At 46.3% G+C, this 23,894-nt stretch overlaps 1 protein-coding gene across 1 annotated transcript in view; it reads right to left on the reverse strand.

The window, feature by feature from the left end:
- KCNMB4 (potassium calcium-activated channel subfamily M regulatory beta subunit 4) overlaps positions 1-23,368 on the reverse strand; it is a 74,670-nt gene extending 51,302 nt beyond the window's left edge. The window contains exon 1 of the mRNA XM_075598941.1: positions 22,754-23,368. Within this exon, the coding sequence (XP_075455056.1) occupies positions 22,754-23,089 (336 nt within the window). The 5' untranslated portion in view covers positions 23,090-23,368. The remainder of the gene's footprint in view (positions 1-22,753) is intronic.
- Positions 23,369-23,894: the final 526 nt, after the last annotated feature.

The following is a 23,894-nucleotide window of genomic DNA, read 5'->3' on the forward strand; positions in this document are numbered from 1 at the left end:
GTCCCCGGCAACCCCCGAGCCAGGACCTGACCGCCCTCTCCCCTGCCACTGCCGAACGGAGCCGCCATTGGACGCGGCGGCTCCCGCGATCGGCAGCCAAGTGAGGGGGGTGCGGTAGCGCTGGGGAGACCTGGCTACACTCTCCCCCTGGTGAAACACCCAACGCCCTCGCTTGGGGAACGACATAGCATGGTACAATTTCACATACTGAAAAATGGCATGGCATACCCCGTACACTTAACAGATCGGCTGCAACATCCTCAAAACATGGCCTAATTGGTACACTTTCACACAATGAAAAATTACAGGGCATATCACACCAATTAATACCCGAGACGGGCTGAGACCATTTGTGGGGCGCCCTGAACTGATCATGTGGGGGTACCTCACTTTTGCGTCCTTGAGCCTCCCCGTGGTGAATCTCTCGGAGAGCACACCCTAAAGCGACAGCTACTGGCTCTTCGCTACTTCCTCCCCCTGGTGGAAGGAGTAGCACAGTGTCTCTGAAGCAGACCTTTACCCGGTCATCCGCGGCAGGGATGCGGTAGACCAAGAGGCCAGGACCTTTCCCGCGGTCCACCACCTGGCGAATGGCACGCTCCTTTTTGGGCGTAAAGGAGGCCAGTCTCCCTGGATCGTCCTTTCCACAGTCCTTGTCCCTACGGACTTGCGAGGCTTCCACTGAGAAGCAAGCACTGGGAAATGTCTCGGTTTCACCTGGCAGGGGGGAAAAAGTAGACACCTTACCCCTGCGGTGATTCACGGTGGCCAACAGGTCCTCGGGGACGCTGTCAGTTCCCACCTTGGTGGTATCGGGACCTGCCCCCGGCCCTTCTGGGGCAGTCCACTTACGCGCTGAAAACTCGGTAGCGTTGGATCCCAGTCCTGGGACCACTTGCGTCGGAGCACACGGGCCCACACTCCGCTCAGGAACCATAGCTTGGGCCTTCTCCACGGCCACCTCCATCGGAGTCGGTGGGGAACAAGAGGGTTCCTTACCATTCTGCTGGCTGACGATGGGCTTCCCTTCTTCCGGAAGGATCGACGGTAGATACTGGTCCACTCTCATCTCTGGACAGCTACCTTCTAATGAGGACACCTCCACCAGGACGCGATGCAGAGGGGAGCCCTTCGCCCGGGCGACCAGACTTAAGGAGCCATCGTGCTCCGCGGTCACCTGGAGGCTCACCCCCGACACCCCTGGGGCAGTCGACTCACCCTGGTCGTCTGTAGGTACTGGTCCCATGCCTAGGACCGATGGTACCTCTGTAGTAGGTCGGACTGACCATTGTAGGGCACACGGGCCCACAGCAGGGTCCGTATCCTCTGCATCATCGTTGGGGTGGTTCACCGGTAGGCGCATCGCCACCAAGGGGACTTCAACCGCTTCACTGGAAACTTCTGCATGCTGGGGCACAATAGACTTCAGTAACCGCACACCGCAACATTCACAGTAGGACCACCATGTCAATGTCTCTCTAGAACAGTCACAAGTGGGGCTAAAACACTGTATGCCCATTTCTCCTTCCACCTCGACGGTCCTGAAGTCGAGGGGTCCCTGAGCCACATTGGCTCCCTGAGCGTGGGCTTCTTGCAGGCAGGAGCATATGAAGAGAAGAGAATCTACTCCTGGCGCACGCCAGGCCACATACATATTGGGGTGTATGTCCTGACAGTCTATCTCTGTTTCTTGCACATAAAGAAAGTAATCTATGTCTACGACAATGCCTTCCTCCTGGTGAACAGAAGGGTCTAATGGCGGTTCACTGTGCTCACTCCCCCTGGTGGAATTTAAAGGAGGGGTGTGCTCTATCACTGAGTGGCTCTGGCTCTGCACTGAGTCACTCACATTACGGGGGCGGGGCTCTGGTTTTCCCGCCAGTCCCGGAGGGTTTTCTGCAACCCTTTTCTGAGCAGCCTGGCAGTCAGAAGCACGTGTGTCATTTTGAGTTGGCGGGAGCCGCCATGTTAGGTGGGACTCACTATTAGCCTCCCTTGCTACAGGAGCCTCCATTTTGATCACAGTCCTGCTAACTACATTAGGGCTCTCGTTGCATGCAGGAACGGCCGATTCAGGGTAAATAAAGGGGCACCCCTCATTCGGACCCTCGGACAGACTCAAGAATTGAGGACCATCTTCCTCGCTTATGGCATGGTCTACATACATCAGTATAGTACTCCACTGCCAGGTGATATCATACCTTCGTCCTCTGACCCATGTACGATCCAGGCCAGGGAGCTTCCGAACCTGCGCCTGAACGTCCAGCAGAGACATGCCAGCAGGGACTGCCCCCACGGCAACCATGTGGTTAGGAGTTGCACTAAGCTTCGAGGCCCAGGTGGAGACCTCCTGTCTGGAGAGCGCCCACATGGTGAAAAATGGGAATGGGACAATTTAAAAAAAATGAAACAGGGCACCCCAGGTCTATCTCAGCAGCGCCTCCAAATGTAACGGGTATTCCACCCCACCCAATCTCATATATAGTGTGGGTGAGTAGAACATGTAGTGTTACCGGTGTGGTGCGTATACCTGTAGGCTCACAAGAGGTCTGAGCCTCCGCTAATGAGAGCCTGGGGTGAATCCTCTGGAACGGATCTTCTTCAGCGCCTCCACCTATGTAGGATTCTAGGGAAGTGTAGAATGACCCTACATAGGAACCCAATAAGAAACTACACACACAGTGATTATATATAACTACTTTACTGTACTACCAAATAATATAATAATAACCAGTGTCTCTCTCACGAGGAGACACTACCCTTGACGTCTCGCAGGACGATTCCCCGACACCAGGTGATCCCACCCAGTGTCCCAAGAACCCCACCCAATGTCCCGTACTCCTACAGAGATAGTCACTGGGTGACTGCGCAGTCACTAAAACCTCTAGGCCTGTTGGTGCACATGTGATGACATAATACCTTCCGAGCACTCCGGTGCTCGGGTCAGCAACAAGCTTCTCAAAGGGTCAGACGTGCGATGCATCCGTCTGATCCTATCCAGGTGATATTCTCCAGGAACCCCAACGAGGGTCCCACCGCTTCACGGGAACACAACCTTCTCTCGGTAACACACCGTCTCACGGGAACAGCAGCCGCCGCTATCCCTATCTATCCCTAACTAACCCTAAAGTGACAGGAACCCTAACCTAGGGCCTGTCCCTGATGAACCGCAACCTGAGGTGACTTGGGGGAAACTCCTAGGGCCTGCGGGGTTAATAACCTGCCCCACTCCCTTATCTACCCAAGTCCCTAATCCTCCCTAACTTCTAGCTACTCGCTACTCCTAACAGCCTGCAGCAGACACACCGCTCTCACTGTCAGCCTGCAGACATTCACACACGCTGCACACACTGCGCCCAGCACATGCAGCAACACACACACAGCACCCTGGAACCCGCAGTAAACACACTGCACACACTCTGTGCCTATTTGCCAGTGCGCACAGCACTACCCGCTGTGGCACTACCAAACCTGCACCTTACACACACCTAAGGGTGAGTTCCTTTTTCTAGGGCCGTCCCTTATCAGTTACCCACTAACCTGGTGGGGAGTTGGGGCCTACCTGGAGGGTGAGGGTACCTATCAGGATGCAGGAGCTGCACTCACTCCCTGCATCCTTCCCTCCCCTTCAGCTCCGCTGCTCCAACTGACGTGACTCATGCAAAGCCCGGGAAATGTATCTATTCTCCCTCCAGGGCAGTCCTACAGCCCTATTGGCTCCTATCAAGCACCTGGTGCCTGCCTCGCTATGCCTCATGGGAATTGTAGTCCCGAGGCCCTTACTATAACATTGGGGCCGCGTGCGCTCCTCCCCTCTGCCTACACTAACTCCTAATGGCCGCCTCAAGCTCTCCCTATGCTTCCCTACTCTCGCGCGACCTCCTAAGAGCTGCCTTAGCTCCCTACCCCTATCTGCGCATGCGCGACCTATCTGGGGCTCTCCTGCCCTCGCGCGATCACTGCGCATGCGCGAGCCTCTCCGCAATGGCGGCGCCCTATTCGCCCGGCTCCGGGAGCGCCGGGAGTCCTGAGATGCGCGTGCGGCCTTGGCAACCGGCCGCACGCGTCCCCGGCAACCCCCGAGCCAGGACCTGACCGCCCTCTCCCCTGCCACTGCCGAACGGAGCCGCCATTGGACGCGGCGGCTCCCGCGATCGGCAGCCAAGTGAGGGGGGTGCGGTAGCGCTGGGGAGACCTGGCTACACACATATAAACAAACAGCTGTACCCAAAAGCATCAAAGGGTCATACATTTGAACCGTCAGAGTACAACTGTTAATTAGGATGTTTGTCCATGGGGACTTATAGGAACGTATATAAAGCAGGCAGAGCCAATAGGAGGGCAGGAATATAGCGGGTCAATGATAGACATCATATGACGCCATCAAAATCATATGAAGGATATAGGGTATTGGTGGTAGATTGGGTACACTGAAGAAACCCATAGCTACATAAATACAATCCTAGAATCTACAGTACTCCTAATTTCTTTAAAGGCAAGTTAGGGTCTCTTAGATAACATGTAGTGATCAGAACTGAGCTACAGCATAAGGACAGATTTTATACAATTATAGCATCAGAGAAACACAATGTTTTTATACCAATATTTCTCCAAGACAGAAAATGAGTGGGAAATATGTGATCACAATGAAAATGCAAGGTTACGTTGATTTATACAAAAAAAAATCTTTGGGGACTGTATGCTGAGCTGAGATTAGGGCTCTAAGATGCTGAATTCACTGAAATTTTATCTGGAAAAATAGACCGTATTTAAAGATTGTGGTTCAACATGCCCCGCCGTTTTTTTACCAAAGCCGTTTTATATTCAAAAGTGCTTACAGAAGCACAAATGTTGCTACCTGCCAACAAATAATAGTTGAAAGATGCTATGGAGATTTACAATCTTCTTATGCTATAACACACTCTTAACCCTGCATTGAAATATACTTGTAACAAAGCTCCATTTGTATGTAGTTCCTAAAGACCAAGTACACAGTCATAAACATTTCTGTGTTTATACGCAAGACGTGAAGCAATGAAATCCACAATCACAGTCTTTGGACAGTACATTATTCATGGTGTCATCAAACCCTAATGATCACTTTGCTTGATCACAGATACATTATGTAGAAAGTTCATAAAAATATATTCCATAATTAGTAATAATATATGGATTGCCATCAATTAAAAACAAAAATAATAAATTATCAGTCAAACTATCCCAGTCATTCTTCAATATAGAAAGAGAGCCCTGGATTGTAAGGAAGGGGTGGCATGACATAAGGCCCAGGGGCCCCTTCCCTAAGGTGCTGTGATATCAGGCCAGGTGGAGGAGCTAAGAAAGGGGTACTTAAGGTGAGGGGGAAGGATCCTAGCTTCCTCTTTCTTCTAGGATCTAATGGAGCAAAGTCAGATTTTCCTGATTCCTGGTATCATGATACTGAGAGATGGCGATGCGGCGAGGAGGAAGAAAGACATGGTCGGAGGGCCCAGAAAAGATGATGGCGGTCAGCAGAGGAGACACGTGGATGAGGGACCTGCAGGAGGAGGTGCGGTCCATAGAGGCTGCTGGCTCACGTGCTCGGCGGTGATTTCGAACGGAGGGATCGCCGGCCGAGCGGAGAGGCAGCAGCACAGTGGTCGGTAGAAAAAGGGGGGGAGTGTGGGTCCGCGGATTTTTGGTGGGTTTTGGGAGGGGTGTCACATTTAGGCACAGGTGGCGTGGTGGACCAGTTGCAGATTCCGGAATCTGTTGGCGGATTTATATTTTGGACGATCTTCAGGCAGATAGCACTGGGTTGGGAAGTTATGCGGAGTCTGCGGTTTTGTTACGATTTGGTTATGATTTAGGGTGCTTACACAGGGGGGGCAGATAGAGCTGGATATGAGTAGTTGGGAATCAGGGGAGTAGGAGGTGAGCGGGGGGAGACAGAGAGTGAGAGGGAGGAAGGAATCACTTCTCCACCCAGTTACAGGGGGTCAGTGGGGGGAAGGGTAAGTACATCGAGTGCAGGATGGTCTTCAGGAGCCATGGGAATGGAGATTGTGCAATAGGACCAGCAGGGGGAGGACAAGGGTGGGGTAGGGATAATTGGGCCGGTGCCATGGCAAGGAGCAGGGGATGAGATGTTCAGAGCCTTGGGGGAGTTCTTTTTGCAATGGGGTTGTAGGGTAGAGCAAGATCAAGAGGTCAATCAGTGTTGGGGGTGTGGGTGGAAGGGGGGGTAATGTTGGGGGAAGTTTGAGGTTCAGGGGTGTCACTGGGGGGGTGGTACCTCCGGGGGCTCCTCCAGTGGTGGTAGGAACCCCAGCGGTAGCAGAAGTAGCAGGTGGGGTGACTGGGGTGGTAGCTGGGGTGACAGCAGTGGTGGTGGAGGATAAGGATGGGGTAGTGGGGATGACGGCAATGATGGCATCAGCAGGGGAACCTGAGAAAGGGGTTGTGACATTGGAATGCAAGAAAAAGGAAGAGGGGGAACAGGATTCTAGTTTTAGGGACACTTACCTCTGCTTAGCTAGTCTATTGGGGATGCACCTGTCGCTGGCAGTAAAACAGTGGGTATAGAATGCTAAGTATGTCCATATATTTACATTAAAGCCAGACTATAAGGAGCCGACTGTCACGGGAGACCAGGACTAACACACCAGGGATCATCTCGCCAGACAGAAATACAGAGTTTATAAAATTAATTTATTGGAAAAAGAAATATCCACAACTATGTACAGAAAACCAACACACACACTTACAACTGGGAAACTGGGGTAACCTATAATCTTAAGTGCAGGGAGCTCCCTAAAGATATTTACCCTGTGCTTCTTTCTACCTGCAATCCCCTGCAGCACCTCCCAGTTGCGCACAGCTTCTTTCCAAGCTGCTTCTTCTTAAGAATCCCCTTCCACAACTAAAACTAAGATGAGCTTATCTCCTCTGGCTAGGGGTCTCCCTTCCCCAAGTGTTTGTAATATGACCCATTCCTAGATTGGTGGTGGGGGGTGGGGGTAATGGAAGGCTTGACCTTTATTAAGGAGTCACATTTACCCCTACCGTCACACTAACTAAGTCGGACAAAAAGTAGGAAGAGGAAGAGAGGGAAAAGAGGCAAGCTCCCAAATCTTTTGGGGACTGGCTGCATGCCTTTGCAATTTTAGCCAGTGTGATAGGGGAGAAGAAGCCGGAACATTGCTCGGCGCTCTTCAAGTATGTGGATTAAATTTGGTCCTAAAGAGCCATCACACAGCGATGTAAAACACCAAACACCCCTGTATTCGGTGAGAGCCTGGTGTTGCTGGACATTACTGCCGTGTCTATTGCCCTGCAGTGGTCTGCCTGCTTTGCTCGCTGGAGCAGCTATTGTGCCGGAGAGCGCTGTGTGGGTGCAGAGAGAGGTGGTAACCCTGTGAGCAGGTGGGGAATGACGAGAGACGGTGCGCATGACATCATCACGTGAAGCACGGCGAAGGAGAATCAGGAAGAGCTTTCTCCAGCTATGCACTGTGCTATACAAACACACATGGACGCCGACAGGACCGTAAGCTCGAGCCCTACTACACAGACCAAGTGTGTACGCCGACATGACCACCAGATCGAGCCCTTCGGAGGAAATCTGACCTGAGGGACAAGAAACCGGAGGAACCAAAGTCGAGAGACTCTGCAGACGACCCATAACCAGGTTTATTCTCTCATAAAGCATTTAAAGGATGAATCACATAGTGAGTGGCACTCCTGGTGTCCGTTTTATATGTTTTATTAAATTTTAGGTATTTTTGTGGATCTGTACTATGTTTCCCTTTTTTTTACTTTATATACCATAGTATATGTAGGACGGAGAACAGAATGGAGAAGGAGGAGGAGAGTTGGATGATGAATTGAATTCTGATTTTTCTAGGTATCAAATGAGGCTGTTTTGATAGGCACCCATCCGTTTATTAATCAGCCTGCAGCAGCAGAGAAGAATTAAAGCCGAATAGGAATTGCTTTCAGGAGGATTATCAACATATCTTTCAATATATTCATATTTGATTGTTTGTGCTTGTATTGTGTGGCGTGCAGTCGGATCTTTTTCTGAAGATCCATGTTAAAGTATATGTTAGTTTAAGGGAGGTTAAAGCAAACATAATAAGGGTCATTTTCTACTGTATACATGCTGAAGTAATTTTATGTAGAAACCAGAAAAAAGGGGGAGGAGGGGTAGTGGATGATCAACCAATTTAGCACCATATTGACATGAGAAAATAATAGTAATTCAAGTGATTATAGTGGGTGCGAAACTGTGAATAAGTGAATTACAACACACTTCCTGGCTTCATTTACTTGATATTTGAATCCTAGCCTATACTGCCCGCAGCTTAATATATATATATATATACATATAGCTCATTAGCCCTGTAGGATGGTTATACTATTTAGCTATTAAGGCTACAGTATTTCACTCACAAGCTCTGTATTATACTCTGATTTCACCTATTCATGATCCTGAGTCTGACTATTTACTGATTGAGCGTTATAGCACCACCTCACCCTACCATCACTTTTTTGATTTGTCTACAGTGATATATATTTTAACTATATTCATTAAACGCTATACACAATGTTTTATTTTGTGGTGTACAACAAGTGCACCAGTATCATGAGTGTGCAGGACCAGTATCATGAGGGGGGGGGCAGTATCGGCAGGGGGCAGAGAGAGAATGGCAGGGGAGAGAGATTGGCGGGGAGAAGGGAAAGAGAAAAGCAGGGGGAGAGAGTGAGAGAATGGTGGGAAGGAGCGAGAGAGAATTGTTGTCTTGGCAGGGCTGGGGGAGGTTGGAGGGTCCATCAAGGCCACTCTGTACCTCCCACGTGCCCTAAAGGGGGAGTGAGGTGGGGAAGAAGCCTGACGTGCCCTCAATTCTAGGGTCCCCCTGAAAAACAGGAGCTGGCTCCCCTAGGTCCACTAAGTTGCACAAAGCACAAAAAGACACAACACACTGGTGCATACAGTTTTTAACAAGCAAATACAATAATAATAAAGGTCCCTACACAAGTCCCAACCGGATGAATATGTGCATGAGATACATAAATTAACTTTTTTTTAAAAAGTAAACTAAAAAAAGGTGCTCGTCCAGATGGTCACACTAAGCTCGAGCTCTGCAGTTCTCTCCACAACCATACTTCCATCAAAATACAAAATATTGAAAGGTACAGGCACTGACTGATTGTGAGAGGAGGTTACAGGGGGGGGGGGAAGGGGGAGCTACATAGACAAAAAGACCTTACATTACGTACCACATTCTGGCCCAGCATAGAACCAACTTCACAGGTGCCCTGAATTTAAAGCAAATGTGTCTTTAATAACTAAAATTACTGACCATTGACTCTGGAAATAAAATATTCCACAATACATAAAAATCACAGAGAGAGAATTCAGTGACTATCTTCCACAGGGCAGTATGCCCCCCCCCCCCCATCCCCCACCCTAAAATAGAATTCTTCTGAGGCGCAGGCGTGACGGCGAGGTGAATGGCCACATGATATGAAAGCTCCTCCAAACCCCCGGCAACATTAAGTAAAAACCTTAGAGTAAAAATTATACCTGAAGCACCGTGATAACAGAGAAACCTGTCCAAACCTCCCAAGATGTCGACACTGTCCCAAAAGAAAAAAATATCACCAAATCTGGTGCAATATTTCCAGCAAAAATGTACAGCGCGGGCGCCGCGGACCACAGAACACACCTCCAATAGAGGATCGGAGTTAGAGCACGACTCAGAGATGGAGGAGGAGTGCGGGTTGAGGTGTTAGGCGGTAACTAAAGCGGTAAATATGGATGGTATAAAGCAGCTATTTGACCAGAAAACCTGGCAGCATTCAGAATTAAAAGATATCGGGTGCTTGGGCGAAAGAACAGATGAGCTGGGGAAAAAAAAAAAAAACTTGACGCAACTATTAAAGCGGTGAACAAAAATGAAAAGAAAACCTCTTACCTGAGATCCCAGCTGGCTGACATAACCGACCGACAGGAGGACTCTGAGAATTGAGATCGCACGAATAATGTCAGAATAAGAGGGATACCAGAGACAGTCACTGAGGTAGAGGACTTTATTGGAAGATGGCTGAATGCCACGCTGGCAGATAAAACGGAGGCAGCCTTAGATTTGGATAGATGCCAATTAGCATTACGTTCAAAGCCGCAGCCGGGGGACCTCCCAAGAGATGCGATAATCAGATTTCACCACTATAAAGTTAAAGAAGTACTGGTCCTCTAGACACAAAACTCTAATAATGTCACCTTTGAAAATATTAAAATGCAGATTTTCCAGGATCTGTCACCAACAACATTATCCAGAAGAAGAGGGTTGCAGCCGGTGACGGGAATCTTGAGAGAAAAAGGGATAAAGTACTGCTGGATTTTTCCCTTTGGTCTCTTAGTCATTAAAAATGGGCGCACTAATATCCTGAAGGAATTATCCGATGGAGACGCTTTCCTCCGCAAACTGGGCCTGAATCAAAATCAAGATCCTACTCACCCGTTGGCGGGAGAAGAGTCAACACCGTCAGCCATCTTAGGGGAGGAAACGACGATCCTTACGTTGCCAGCAGGAAATGGAGGTGGCCCAAAGTCAGTAAAGACTTAAAGGGAAAGTGCCCCAATTGCAAATTACAAGTGAATATAAAGACAGAGCGGAACGTCAGTTACAAAGTTTTACGACGTTTTTTAAGTTAAAATCTGTGCTCAGTTAGTCATGCTATCGGTGGAGGACTGTTGACCAAGTGACACCATCACAGGAAATTACCCTTGTTATCAGAGAGACTGAGAGACTGGGGGGGGGAGGGGGGGTATATGGAAGAGGCCAGAGGGTCCAGTTGTGGTTCATTGACCCTTCGAAACCCTCATAAGAAGCATTGTGGGAATCAAATCAGTGGCAAAGCGGGACTATGTATAAGATAACATGCAGCGCAATCAGCCGCCCGGACAATAAAAACAAGAGTAGTATACTGTAGGCCCCACGAGGTGCCCGACTCCCATTGTGAGATAGCACAAAGCGTATTAACAGATACATACAGTAGGGGGGCATAAGTCTAAAGTGGAACCAGGTGAACTGTGGGCAGGGGGCTAAAGGGACAAATTGGTTATCCTAATAATGTTCTTAGATACCAGGCAAACAAGCCCCTTCACATAATGAGCCCTAGCAGCTAGAGATGGAGAAACCCTAGCGTATGGGAGTATAGTCTTCCCTTAAAATCTAACGATTCACACTCTGATATGTCACAGAGAGGGTCAGGAGGTTTAGACACCATTAAAGCTGTAAATTGTCTCTAAAGGATTAGTGACTTTATATGCAATTAGTGAATATTAGTTGGTTAGGCTAACTAAAAGGACTCTTTCTCACAATAGGATAACCTAATAAAAACAGCTTTAAATGAAATGTTAAATGTTATAAAGTCTAACAAGTGTATCAATCGCCCCTTGATGCGTGTATTTTAGTATATGCAACTGTAACAATCTTTAGGTAAATCCCATATTTGAATCCTGTCTCAATCATCCCTTGATGTGTGTATTTTAGTATATGCAACTGTAACAATCCTAGGTAAATCCCATATTTGAATCCTGTCTCAATCATCCCTTGATGTGTCTCTTAATTAAATTCAGCTTTTACACTTAGGCAGGACAACACCCTGTTTAGACAAAACATATGTTTTAATACTGTATGCCTCACATGTGCTAATTAAGCTGGCTTGGCTGAACGTAATGCAGTCAGGTGACTTCTTAGGCCCATATAACCACAGACATAGCAGCCCTTGCTGTCTGCAGCCCATGTTTCAATTAGCCCATTTTAAGTAGCAAGCAAAGTGGAGTTTAAAATGGAGAACAAAAGGAGTGAACAAGTGGACAACACCTACTGTTCCTGATTCCTGATTTGATCTACGTTGAGAAGGAGGATATTATCTATCCCAGACTGCACACCCCAGCACTAAAGTATTGCTGTGATGCCGCCTTTACTATTTATATTTGCTATGTCCTCACTTCTTTTCAAATTATGCACTTCTTTCTACCAGCCTCATTATGTCTCTAACTCTATTCATTCATATATCTCCATCTCTCCTTCCTTCATCACTTCTCTGTTCACATGAACTCCTTTCATACATTGACCCTCTGTTACTACACAGCTATACCCCCTGTACTAAAACACACCCCTACAAATCATCCTCACACATTCTCTTTCTATCCATGCTTCTCTCCTTGCTTCTGAGGCTCTCTCTCCCAATTCTGGTCCCTGCCTTATTTCTACATGCTCTCGCCCTCGCCAGCCAAATGCAACTTCTACTTCTTCTGGTGTAAACTCCATCCTCATACCCAGTGGTTGACAAATCACCAAAAAATCTACTCGCCACACAAAAAAATCTACTCGCCACCTAGTACCAAACGTGTGCTGCTTGGGCCAATATTTACTCGCCCGGGGGTTAAATCCACTCGCCCGTGGCGAGCAAATGTATAGGTTTGTCGAACACTGCTCATACCCATCCCCTGCCACCCTCCCTCCTCTCTCCCTTTCTCCTGTGCCCTTTGGAATGCCTGCTCCCTTTCTAACAAGTTCCTCTCTGTGCATGACTTATTTCTCTCTCACTCTCTGCTTCTCTTTGCTATAACTGAGACCTGGCTCCCTCAGTCTGACTCTGCTCTTGAAGCTGGGCTCTCTTATGGTGGTCTTTATTTCTCGCACACTCCATGCCAAGATGGCTGGGGTGGAGGTGTGGGACTCATCCTCTCCTCTCTCTGCCGTTACCGAACACTTCCTATTCCTCCCTCCAGGGCCGCCAACAGATATCGTGGGGCCCAGGACAAACATTTTAAGCAGGCCCCCCCCCCCGTGTCAGTGGTATTGCGAGCCGTTCCCCCCTATGTCACACCTTACGAGCCCCCTTTCTCCCCCCCCTCTTCCTATGTATTTCTCTCCCTTCCGTCTCGCCCCCTCTCACCCTCCCGCCTTGCATGTATTTCTCTCCCCTGCATCTCACTCTTACTCCCTCTTTTCCTCGCTCACCCTCTCTCTCCACTCCCTCCATCAAGTCAATTACCCCACGCTCACTCATTCCCTCCCCCTCACACAATTCGCCCACAAGATATATACCAAAAAACTTCCTACCCCCAATGCAAAAAACATCCCACCCCCAAATACATACAAAAAAAATCCCCACCCCCCAAAATATATACAACCTCCCCCCACCCACAAATACATACAAAAAACCCACCTACCCAATACATATAAAAAAAAAACAATACATATAATCCTCTGTAGCAGGATGACCGTGGTTAGTGAGGAGGCAACACAGTTCTTCTAGTGAAATAATCTGCTGGTGGTTTTATTTGTCCATAAATATAACAAAACAATGGATGCTCTGTCCCTTTAAATGAAACAAAAACATAAAAAAAAAAAAAAAGCCTATCCCCGTTAGGGAAGCTAACTAAACAAGGTTAAGCCAATCTATCCAGCTGGTTAGCTACACTAGACTAGACCAAACCAACAATATTTGGTGATACCACTTGGCTCCTTACCTGGGAGCTTTATTCCATTCGGGACAGCATAAATCTGAGCATCCTGGATCTGTCTGTCAGCTCTCCTCTGTCCTCTCTCAGTGCCTGAGAGAGACTGCTGCCCCAGAGGCATTTCCTCTTCCCCTTTTTAAAGCAGATGAGCTCACTTAATTAGGATCACCTGTGGCCTGTCTAATTAGTGGAGTTAACACATCACATACTGGAAAGCAGGCATAATGCAACCTCCTACTAACATATACAGAGTCTATGACTCTGTCACATACCTCCCTCCCCAGCGTAACATTACCGTGTGGAGCGGCCCATGCACCGAGACTGTGCACCCTAGAAAGTGTATCCGCATTACCATGCAATATGCCTGGCCAATGCTTCACTTTGAAATTGAAGAGTTGTAATGGCAGAAACCAGCGGGTAACCCTAGAATTATTTTCTTTGTTTCTATGCATCCACTGTAACGGTGCATGGTCTCTAATGAGGGTAAAAGACCTGCCTAATAGGTAATACTTTAAAGTGTCTGTTGCCCACTTTACGGCCAAACATTCTTTTTCTACAGTGGCGTATCTTTGTTCGCGGGGGACACAATTTGCGACTTAAATACAAGACCGGGTGTTCCTCATCTCCTACAAACTGGAACAGGACTGGTGTGAGACCTTCTTCGGAGGCATCCATTTGCAGAAAAAAATATTTTGTAAAATCCGGGGCTACCAAGGCTGGGTGACTACAGAGCGCTGTACGTAAGACTAAAAATGCGGTCAACGCACCACTGTTCCATTTCACCACATCAGGTGCCCTTGTTTTTCGTACTGTAAGTCTGAAAGCTGTGCAGCTCGGGTTGCAAATTGGGGCATAAATCGCCTCTAGTAACCCACAATGCCTAGAAATGTCCTAATCTGTTTTTCCTAAGGGGACGGGGCCAATTCTCAATGGCTTCTACTTTATTGAGCTGGGGTTTTACAGTCCCCCTCCCCACAACATAACCCAGATATTTTGCTTCTGCCAAGCCAATTGAACATTTAGCTGGGTTGGCTGTGAGACCGGCCTCCCAAAAGGTTCTCAACACTGCCTCAACCTTCTGTAGATGTGAGTCCCAATCTGGACTATGAATTACCACATCATCTAAGTATACTGAGGCATAGTTCGAGTGCGGCTGTAACAATTTATTTATCAACCTTTGGAAGGTTGCAGGCGTCCCATGAAGGCCAAAGGGTAAAACGGTATACTGGAAGAGGCCATCAGGTGTGGAGAATGCTGTTTTCTCTTTTGCTGACTCTGTTAACGGGATTTGCCAATAACCCTTTGTAAGATCTAAAGTGGTTATAAAACGGGCCCTCGCCAACCTCTCAATTAACTCGTCTACCCGGGGCATAGGATAGGCGTCAAACTTTGAGACTTTATTGACTTTTCTAAAGTCATTACAAAACCGTATTGACCCATCAGGCTTAGGTACCAAGACAATAGGGCTGGACCATTGACTATATGACTCCTCAATTATCCCTAGGTCTAGCATCTTCTATACCTCTGACTGAATAGCCCCTCTTCTGGCTTCTGGAATCCTATAAGGTCTTATCTTAATGGCTATTCCCGGCTTGGTGACTATATCATGGGAAACCACCCTAGTTTTCCCTGGTACGCTGGAAAACATGTCCCTGTTCCTATTTATCAATTCTACAGCTTACCAGTATTGTTCAGGAGTGAGTTCTGACAATATTCGAACTAGTGGATCCTCCACTTTCCAGGATTTGTTAGCTATCACTGTCCGACATATCTCTCTATCCTTCCAGGATTTTAATAGATTTATGTGATAGATTTAGTCTACCTTCCTCCGATCTGCCTGCCGAATTTTATAATTCATCGGGCCGACCTGTTCTAGAACTTCATATGACCCTTGCCAATGTGATAACAGCTTGCTTTCGGCAGTGGGAACAAGCACCATTACTCGGTCCCCTGGTCGTAAGCTGCGAACTGTAGCCTGCCTGTTGTAAAGGTATGGGAGTAACATGACCAATGCGTTCTTTTAAATCTTCTACAAATTGGATGACATTCTTCCCTGGACAGCCTGTTGCTCCCACTCTTCTTTAAGGCTATCCAGAATCCCTCTTGGGCATCTCCCAAACCTGTAGAGGCCTGTGGTACTTCTCAGATAGCAAACGAGATAAGGCAACAAGGTGTCCCAGTTCTACCCATCACTACCAACCACCTTCCTCAACATCATCTTAAGAGTTTTATTAAATCTCTCAACCAGTCCGTCCGTTTGCGGATGGTAAACAGAGGTTCTTAGGGACTTTATTTTTAGCTCTACACATAACTCCCGCATAAGCTTAGACGTAAACGGGGTGCCCTGATCTGTCAAAATTTCCTATGGTATCCTGAGTCAGGAGAATACTTGGAACAATTCCTTAGCTATTGTTTTGGAGGAAGTACTACGTAAGGGCACCGCCTCTGGATAGCAAGTGGCATAATCTAGAATTACTAGGATGTATTGATGACCCTAGGCAGATTTCTCCAAGGGACCCACTATATCCATAGCAATACTCTCAAATGGAATTTCAATAATAGGTACAGGAATTAACGGGGCCCTCAAGCTTGGTCGGGGGGCTGTCAACTGACACTCGGGGCAGGAGGCACAGAACCTTTTAACTGCATTATATATCCCTGGCCAGTAAAATCTTTTTAGGATTCTTTTCTGTGTTTTCTCCACTCCAAGATTACCCCCAGCTTGAATTTCAAAATACTCACGAATAACACTTACTGGAATGAGGTCAAATGAAATAAAATGTCCACGGAATGAAATCCACAGAAATCACGTCTCTAAGCAGGAATTCCCACACGTGGGGTTGCTGTACAAAAAGAGCCTTGTAACAGTCCTTAGCTAGGGGTGCTAGCGGCAACCTCTGTATCTCCACCAAGAGTAATATTTTCGTTCCCCCAATGGAGGATTAGTTAGCAAATCCTTAGTCCTTACGAATACTGGAAGTTGAATACAAATCTTTGGTTACGATGGAATCTTCTTTACATGATGGAACTCTTAGATGGAACTTAGATGAATCTCCCTCTTTCCACTGCCTGCACCAACTTTTAAAAACTCCAGAAGTCTATCTTTTCAGTCTGCAGCGAATTGCTGTGTGGGAACTAAATCTCCCACATATGGCAAAGTTCTGCCAGTCTCTCCAACAAACTGTCACAAAGCCTCAATATCGTAACTGAGCATGTGCAACAAAAATTTCATCCTCCCCCCACTGGCCACTTGCCACTTAGCATATGCCATCCTGCTTTCTTAATGAATGCCGCTCAGTCTAGCTAGGCCAAATGGACCCTTTGATCTGGTAGCCATAAGCCCCCTCTCAACAAATGGCTCTAACACCTCTATTTCTTTGAAGCTCAGAGGTTTCTTATCCTGCATTTCAAAGCCCAGGATTACACACCCTAAGTGTCATCTCCTGTTCTGGCCTGAAGGAAGGCGAATCCCCTCCTGTTTATAATGTTAATTTCCTTACTCTTATAACTTTAAAATACCAAAATTACAGGGGACATTAATTTAATACTGGGGTTGAACGTTAATGCTCAAAAACATAACCCCTTTATGTGTTTGTACCTCAGTAATGCCCATACCAAATATCATCTTTCTAGGATGCTCCTAACTAAAGTTAGCTATCGGCTTTCATGTGGTTTTAATTTCCCCCCTCATTCAGAAAACATTGTTATCATAATTCATACATTTAACACATGATATGATTTCCCCCCTGAACCCCTATACTGGATTCAGGGTACCTGGGCATTTATGTGAGTACCTCTGCTATACTGGGGAATCCTGCTATACCTGCAGATATATTTGAACCCCTTAATACCCATTTACCTTTTATTTTAATAAAACAAACCTGCTCAGGCTTATACCTGACTGGAGTGTGCAGATAAAAATTAACCCCTTATGTCCCGTGTAGGTTGGGGGTATTTTTCACACAGTCACAGTAATGCATACACAATGCCCGGGCCCAAGAGCTGACATTCTACATTTTAACTTAAAACCCCTATAACTCTCTTCACCTTATCCCTGGTGAGAGATGTACTGAACCCCACAATTGGGTCTGGGGTTTGGGCATATTCCGAGAACCTTTAATGTAATTCAGTTCCCTGCCCGGTTTTACTGTCCTGGTTTGTGCAGAAGCAGGGGGATTTGGCAGTGAGCTGCAAACTGCGTTCCAGGGAGGATTTTGTCCGGTGATCTGTGTTACTCATGTCCTCAGGAATCTGGGGGGATTCCTAAGGACATGTTTTGGGCTAACCCACAACAATGGCCCCCTTCTACCCAAACACACCCTGACAACATTTTACCGTAAAATCACCCCCGAAACTCACGCCCTGCACAGCCCCGCTGGCTGGCACACCTGGAACAGTAAAACCACATACATCTTTATTATGCCTACAGTTATATACCACAATTGGGCTGCAGAACTGACACTCACAATTCCCCAATATAGCTCAAGGGCACATTTCACACACTGTATCAAACATTTTCAGGACTGCAGCCAGCTCTGGACTGCCGAACGGACACTTCACAGTCACCTTTTATGACTCAGCGGCCCCCCAGCTGGGCATAATGCTTAAATTGGTGGCCTGGGGATCCCTTCACCGTCACACCTTAATTTCCCATTTCCTCCCCTCACCTCCTCCTGTAGGGTCCCTCTCCCCCCTCACCAACTCGGTAAGGTCCCTCACCAACTCCTGTAGGGTCCCTCCCCCCTCACCAACTCCTGTAGGGTCCCTCTGCCCCCCCCCTCACCAACTGTCTCCTCTCCCCGCTTTCCTCCTCCAGCATAGACAGCCTCTTCCCGTTGCGATCTCCGTAACTATGGCGATGAAGCTGCCTTGTGGCTTCCACCACCCACACACTGCTGTAACCCAAGTCCCGCGCAGGGCACGTTGCAAGGAGGTGCGCGCGGCTCTCATGGGTCAGCGTGCTACACTTGGCTGGCGGCCATTTTTTCCAGACACACCAGGCCCGGGATGCCAACCCCGACAGACCCCCCTGTTGGCGGGCCTGCCTCCCTCTCTTGCTTTTCCCTCCTTTTGAGACTCACACTGTCCAGATTTTCAATCTTTTCCCTGTCCACATGGTGCTCACCTACCCCTTCTGCCTTCCTCTCTTACTTTGAATCCTGGCTCTCTTTCTTTCTCTCATCAGACTCCCCTATTCTTCTCCTTGGAGAGTTCAACTGCCACATTGATGACCCCTCTCTCCCTTGGGCTTCCCACTTTCTCTCTCTAGCCTCTTCTTTTGGCTTTCAACAGTGGACTGCAGCCAGCACCCACCAGGATGGCCACTACTTAGACCTGGTTTTCACTAAAAACTTTTCTCTCTCTGATTTCACTATTTCCCCTTTTCCTCTCTCTGACCATCACCTCATCTCCTTTCTCTCGCTTCTCCATCTCCCCCTCGTTTCTGCAGAGACCTGCACTCTTTTAACCTACCAGCTTTTGATTCAACTTTATGCTCCTCCCTCTCCTCTCTCAGTTCTGCTTCAGACCCTGACAACCTGTCAGGAACTACAACTGCCTTATCCTCCTCTCTTGATCTACATGCCCCGCTTTCTCTCTGCCGTCCTCGCCCTTCTAACCCCAGATCCTGGCTAAATTCCCACACGTGCATGCTGCGTTCCTCCACTCGTTCCTCTGAACGCCTCTGGAGGACATCTCACACTCTCACAGACTTCCTTCTCTACACATTTATGCTGTCCTGATTCAACTCTGCTCTCTAACAGGCTAAACAAACCAACTTTTCTTCACTAATCAACAAGCACAAGTCTAACCCACGCCAACTCTTCTCTGTCTTTGACTCTCTACTCAGACCACCCTCAGCTGCCTTTTCTTCTTCCTCCATCTCACCTCAGGACTTTGCTGACTATTTTAAGGAAAAGGTGGAATCCATACGTCAGAACATCCCCCGTTTCCTCCTCCCATCCTACACGCTTCCTAACTCTCCTCCTGCCTTCCTTGACTCTTTTTCCGCTGTCTCAGAGGAGGGTGTGTCACTGCTGATTTCCTCTTCTCCCTCTACCACTTGCCCTCTTGACCTCATTCCCTCCCATCTCCTAAAACCTCTTGCTCCTACTATAATCCCTATGCTCACACACATTAACTCCTCCCTCTACTCTGGTACCTTTTCCCTCCTCCTTCAAACATGCAACAATTAGTCAAAAACGGCAAGCTTGACCCACCTGTCTTTCTAACTATTGACCTGTCTCCCTCCTGCCTTTTGCCTCTAAACTCCTTGGTCTTGTATTCTCTCGCTTGCTTTATTTTTTCAACGCCTATTCTCTCCTAGACCCCTTACAATTTACATTTTTTTTTATTTTATTTTACATAATATTGCATTTGTATAATTGTGTTCATTGGTGTTAACAACAGCATCATGTGAAGGCAAATATGAATTTAGTTCGCTGTAATGTAGCTAATTTATGATTTAGCGTAAATAATCACTTTTTATCCTTAATTGGATGGACGGTAAGAGTTTTTTTTTTTCAAGGGACTACTAAAATATTAGGAGAATTTATCATATCAAAGATAAAGCAGCTATGTTAATTTTGAAGAACATCTGAAAGCCATGTGAAGGTACACATAATGTACTGTATAATGATGCAGAGTATCTATATACTGTAATTATGCTCTATTGGAAACACAGAACAATACAGGCACAATAAGACTGAACATACAATCTAATGTTTGTTGCATTAAACAAAGTGACATGGCTAGATCAGACACTGATTGTACTGTATTTGCTACTGCTCAGTAAAAATAGTTGGCGCTATATAAGTATATATATAAATACGTAGAAATAGCTTGAATCGAGCCCACAATGTTGCTAACAGTATTCATTTTAAGCTTCATCAAGCCTCCTTCAGTCAGAAAAAATATAACAACATAGTTCAAATCTGCAGCATGCTAAATATGTTGATTTTCTGTAATGTTCTCTCTACTCTAATTACTGAGCGCACAAAACTGTGTCACACTCAACTTTCCTTCATATTGTTGCATATTTATTACAAGGTAGGGTTTTTTTTTATGACAATGCAGTGCTGCTTTAATTAGGATTTGGCGATGCATGGCAGCCTAACCTTTCCCATTCTAAACATGTCCATGGCTAGCCAGGAAAAAAAAGGTTTTCAAATATTAAGTATAAACTACAGTGTGCATCAATGAAGCATTTCTCATATTGGTCCATTACATGCAAAACAATGCCATTTGGTTATATGACATACATTTGCAATAACATACATGATCTAACAAAAAAAACCATATGGTACAGGTAGCGGTTTATTTTTAAGACGCCACAAAATAGATTTTCTGAATTGACCACTTCCTACTTTTGGTCCCATTTTGCAGTTCAGGACTATTCTGTTCTGAGCTGTATTTTTTTTTTTTAATCCCTTGTTATTATAGCCTCGGGTAATAGCAAATCTCATCCCCTAGGCAACAGGCTGATCTTATAATGGTAACAATTTTTATTAACTCCTTCCTTCACCAGAGCTGATTTGCAGAATATAACAAGGCTTTTCTTTGTAACTCCTTCGCTGTTTAGTAACCTTTTCACTGCTGGAGAGTAACAAATTGTAATAAAACCTTTTTTTTTTTTTAACCGTAAATTATTTTAAATGATTTACATTCATACACCTGAGGCACAAACTATTTAGTGTGACCCTTTTACTGCTGCAGACGTTAAGAATATAATAAAAGGTATTTCTGTAACTCCTTCAGTGCTGGATACCTAAAGTTTATAACTGCCAGATCATTCCATAAATGATTTAAAAATCAAAATCCTCAATTTGAATTCTGAATGACAAGACTCGTTGACACGAAAACAAGAGGACTTAATGCAGATATGGGGTTTCTCGCACTATCACAATTGTTTTTAATTATCCTGCCTGCCTCTCTGCCAATATCCTTATCCACACCTTTCCCCTCCATGCTGTTCCTTGTCACCGTTTTATTACCCTTCCAATGTCTTCAAACACACCACTTTCTCACCCTACCTTATCTACAGTACATCTCTGTTGGGTTTTTTTTCTGCTCTCTACACCCCTTTTAGCCATAGATTCCTTTGTATATCAGTATTGCTGACCTGAGGAAGAGAGGAGAACTCTCGAAAGGTATCACCTAATACTGAAGTACTCATTTATTCTGCACTATCGCAACTGGACTAACACAGGGCTATTTCCATTTTATTCATAAAGTTTATAACAAAGCTTGTCAACGCTCTCATTCTAAATGAATGTAAGGTCACTTAACTATTGCAGTGCTGGAACACTGAAAGTAGATGGCAAGGCACATTGATGTGAGACGCCTCATTGCCAGAGACTTGTCGTCTGGAGTATTACTGTAGGATGCTAAGAATTTAACCAGGGGAGAAAACAATATTTTACTCAATGGCTAATTAACCCACGTCACCCCGTATGTGAATGAATTTTCTATTTGTTATATTATCTTTTTTGATCTCAAATGTATTTATATCTTCAATCCTACTTTTCGAAAAATAGTGTTTGAGTAAGTTTTATAAGGTATTTATTGAGATCTATATATCTATATCTATATTAAATGGATTCGGTTTAGATGTTGGGGCAAAAGGTTAATCCTTTTTGCAGAATAAATATTCAAAACAATATTTTACTCAAAGGCTAATTAACCCCCTTCACCCCGTATGTAGCATCACAGCATTGCAATGTAATACAATAAGAACAATACTGCAAGGCTACATTAACCCATCCGTTCCTAATAAATACAACATTGCAATGCTACTTTAACCCTTCATGTCTGAAAAAAATACTACTAATAATAAAAAAATAAGCGCAACAGTCACCCTGCAATGCTACCGACCACAGCAGAGAGAGAGAGAGAGAGAGAGAGAGAGAGAGAGAGAGAGAGAGAGAGAGAGAGAGAGAGAGAGAGAGAGAGAGAGAGAGTGTGTGTGTGTGTGTGTGTGTGTGTGTGTGTGTGTGTGTGTGTGTGTGTGTGTGTGTGTGTGTGTGTGTGTGTGTGTGTGTGTGTGTGTGTGTGTGTTTTTTAACCAATTAACTGCTGTAGAGATCCGCACAGCTTAACTGTGCTACTACTTTCACACAAGGCATCGCAAGGCTACTAAGTACATTGCATCGGCACAGAGGGAACTGGGCAGCCCAGTCTGATGAAGCCACCCGCTGCCACAGCTGAGAGCCCGTGTGCTATGTCCTTTACCTTGGGGTTGCTGATGAGCTGCTGCTCGTCCTGGTGCAGGAGAGCCCTGGAGTTGGACTCGGAGTTATTGACATAGATCTGCAGGCAGGGGTACAGAGAGGTGCCCTTACAGGCACTCCCGCAGGTGAAAGTGCACTCAAACATCTCTCCGATCTGTTGCACTGACAGCACTGTGCAGTTAGCGGTCTTGCCCTGTAGATCCTGCAGAGCTGGGCTAAGCCAGCAGAAACCCAGGATAAAAAGAGACACTATCCCACAGATGATCAGGAATAAACCCAGCCGGATGCTTTTGTCTTCGGCTTCTGAGTACTCATAAGCAACCCTGATCTTTGCCATGGCGCCTGGATCTATGTCATCAGCATTTACAGTTCACAAGAGCATCATCCCTAAGGACAAAAATAATATAGAGAAGGAGAAAAAAAGAAGAGATGACAAACTGTGGTAATAAACAGGCAGGATCATGTGTTGGTACATGAGAAAGTCCGGTCTTGCTGTGTACTTTTAGATCACTTCCAGCACGTTGAGCAAATCAGTCTGCTCCAGTGCTGTGCGCCTCCCCTTTCCACCCCCAAGTGATAAAAGGGAGTTCACTGTCTCTTCTTCCCTTCCCACCAATGATAACAGCTAACTGGGAGCCTGACATCAACATGTCTCACGTGAGCCAGCTGCCACACAGTCATCTTCTGCACATGCAGCTCATACTGTATGCTGAATGAGGATCTGACTTTCAAAGCATGTGTCCTTTTTTTTTTTACCTACTGTATTCCAATTCGAAACAGCAATTCTCCTATTCTCCTTGAGATCCCAGACCCCCTGTACCCATAGCTGCCAAGGTTTAAGAACATATATATGTGTGATGTTCATGGTCCAAAACTCAGATTCAGACCTGTCAAGCCTCAGATTTTCAGTAGGGCTCACTTTTTCGCGATCAGTCTCACCCATTAAAGTAAGTAATATACCTTAAAAATGCCGTGTTTGGTGCCAAACCTCCCGATGTCCTTGATTTGGATCGTTGGAGATTGACATGTCTGCAGATTTGAATGGTCTGAGTGCATTCTCCTAGTCTTTGGTAGCAATGTTGTTACTTTGCAACAGTAGCCTTGAGCCTTCGGCGGCGATATGTCACCATGAACGAAGGGAA

This window comes from Ascaphus truei, chromosome 5, assembly GCF_040206685.1.
Source record: "Ascaphus truei isolate aAscTru1 chromosome 5, aAscTru1.hap1, whole genome shotgun sequence".
NCBI lineage: Eukaryota > Metazoa > Chordata > Amphibia > Anura > Ascaphidae > Ascaphus > Ascaphus truei.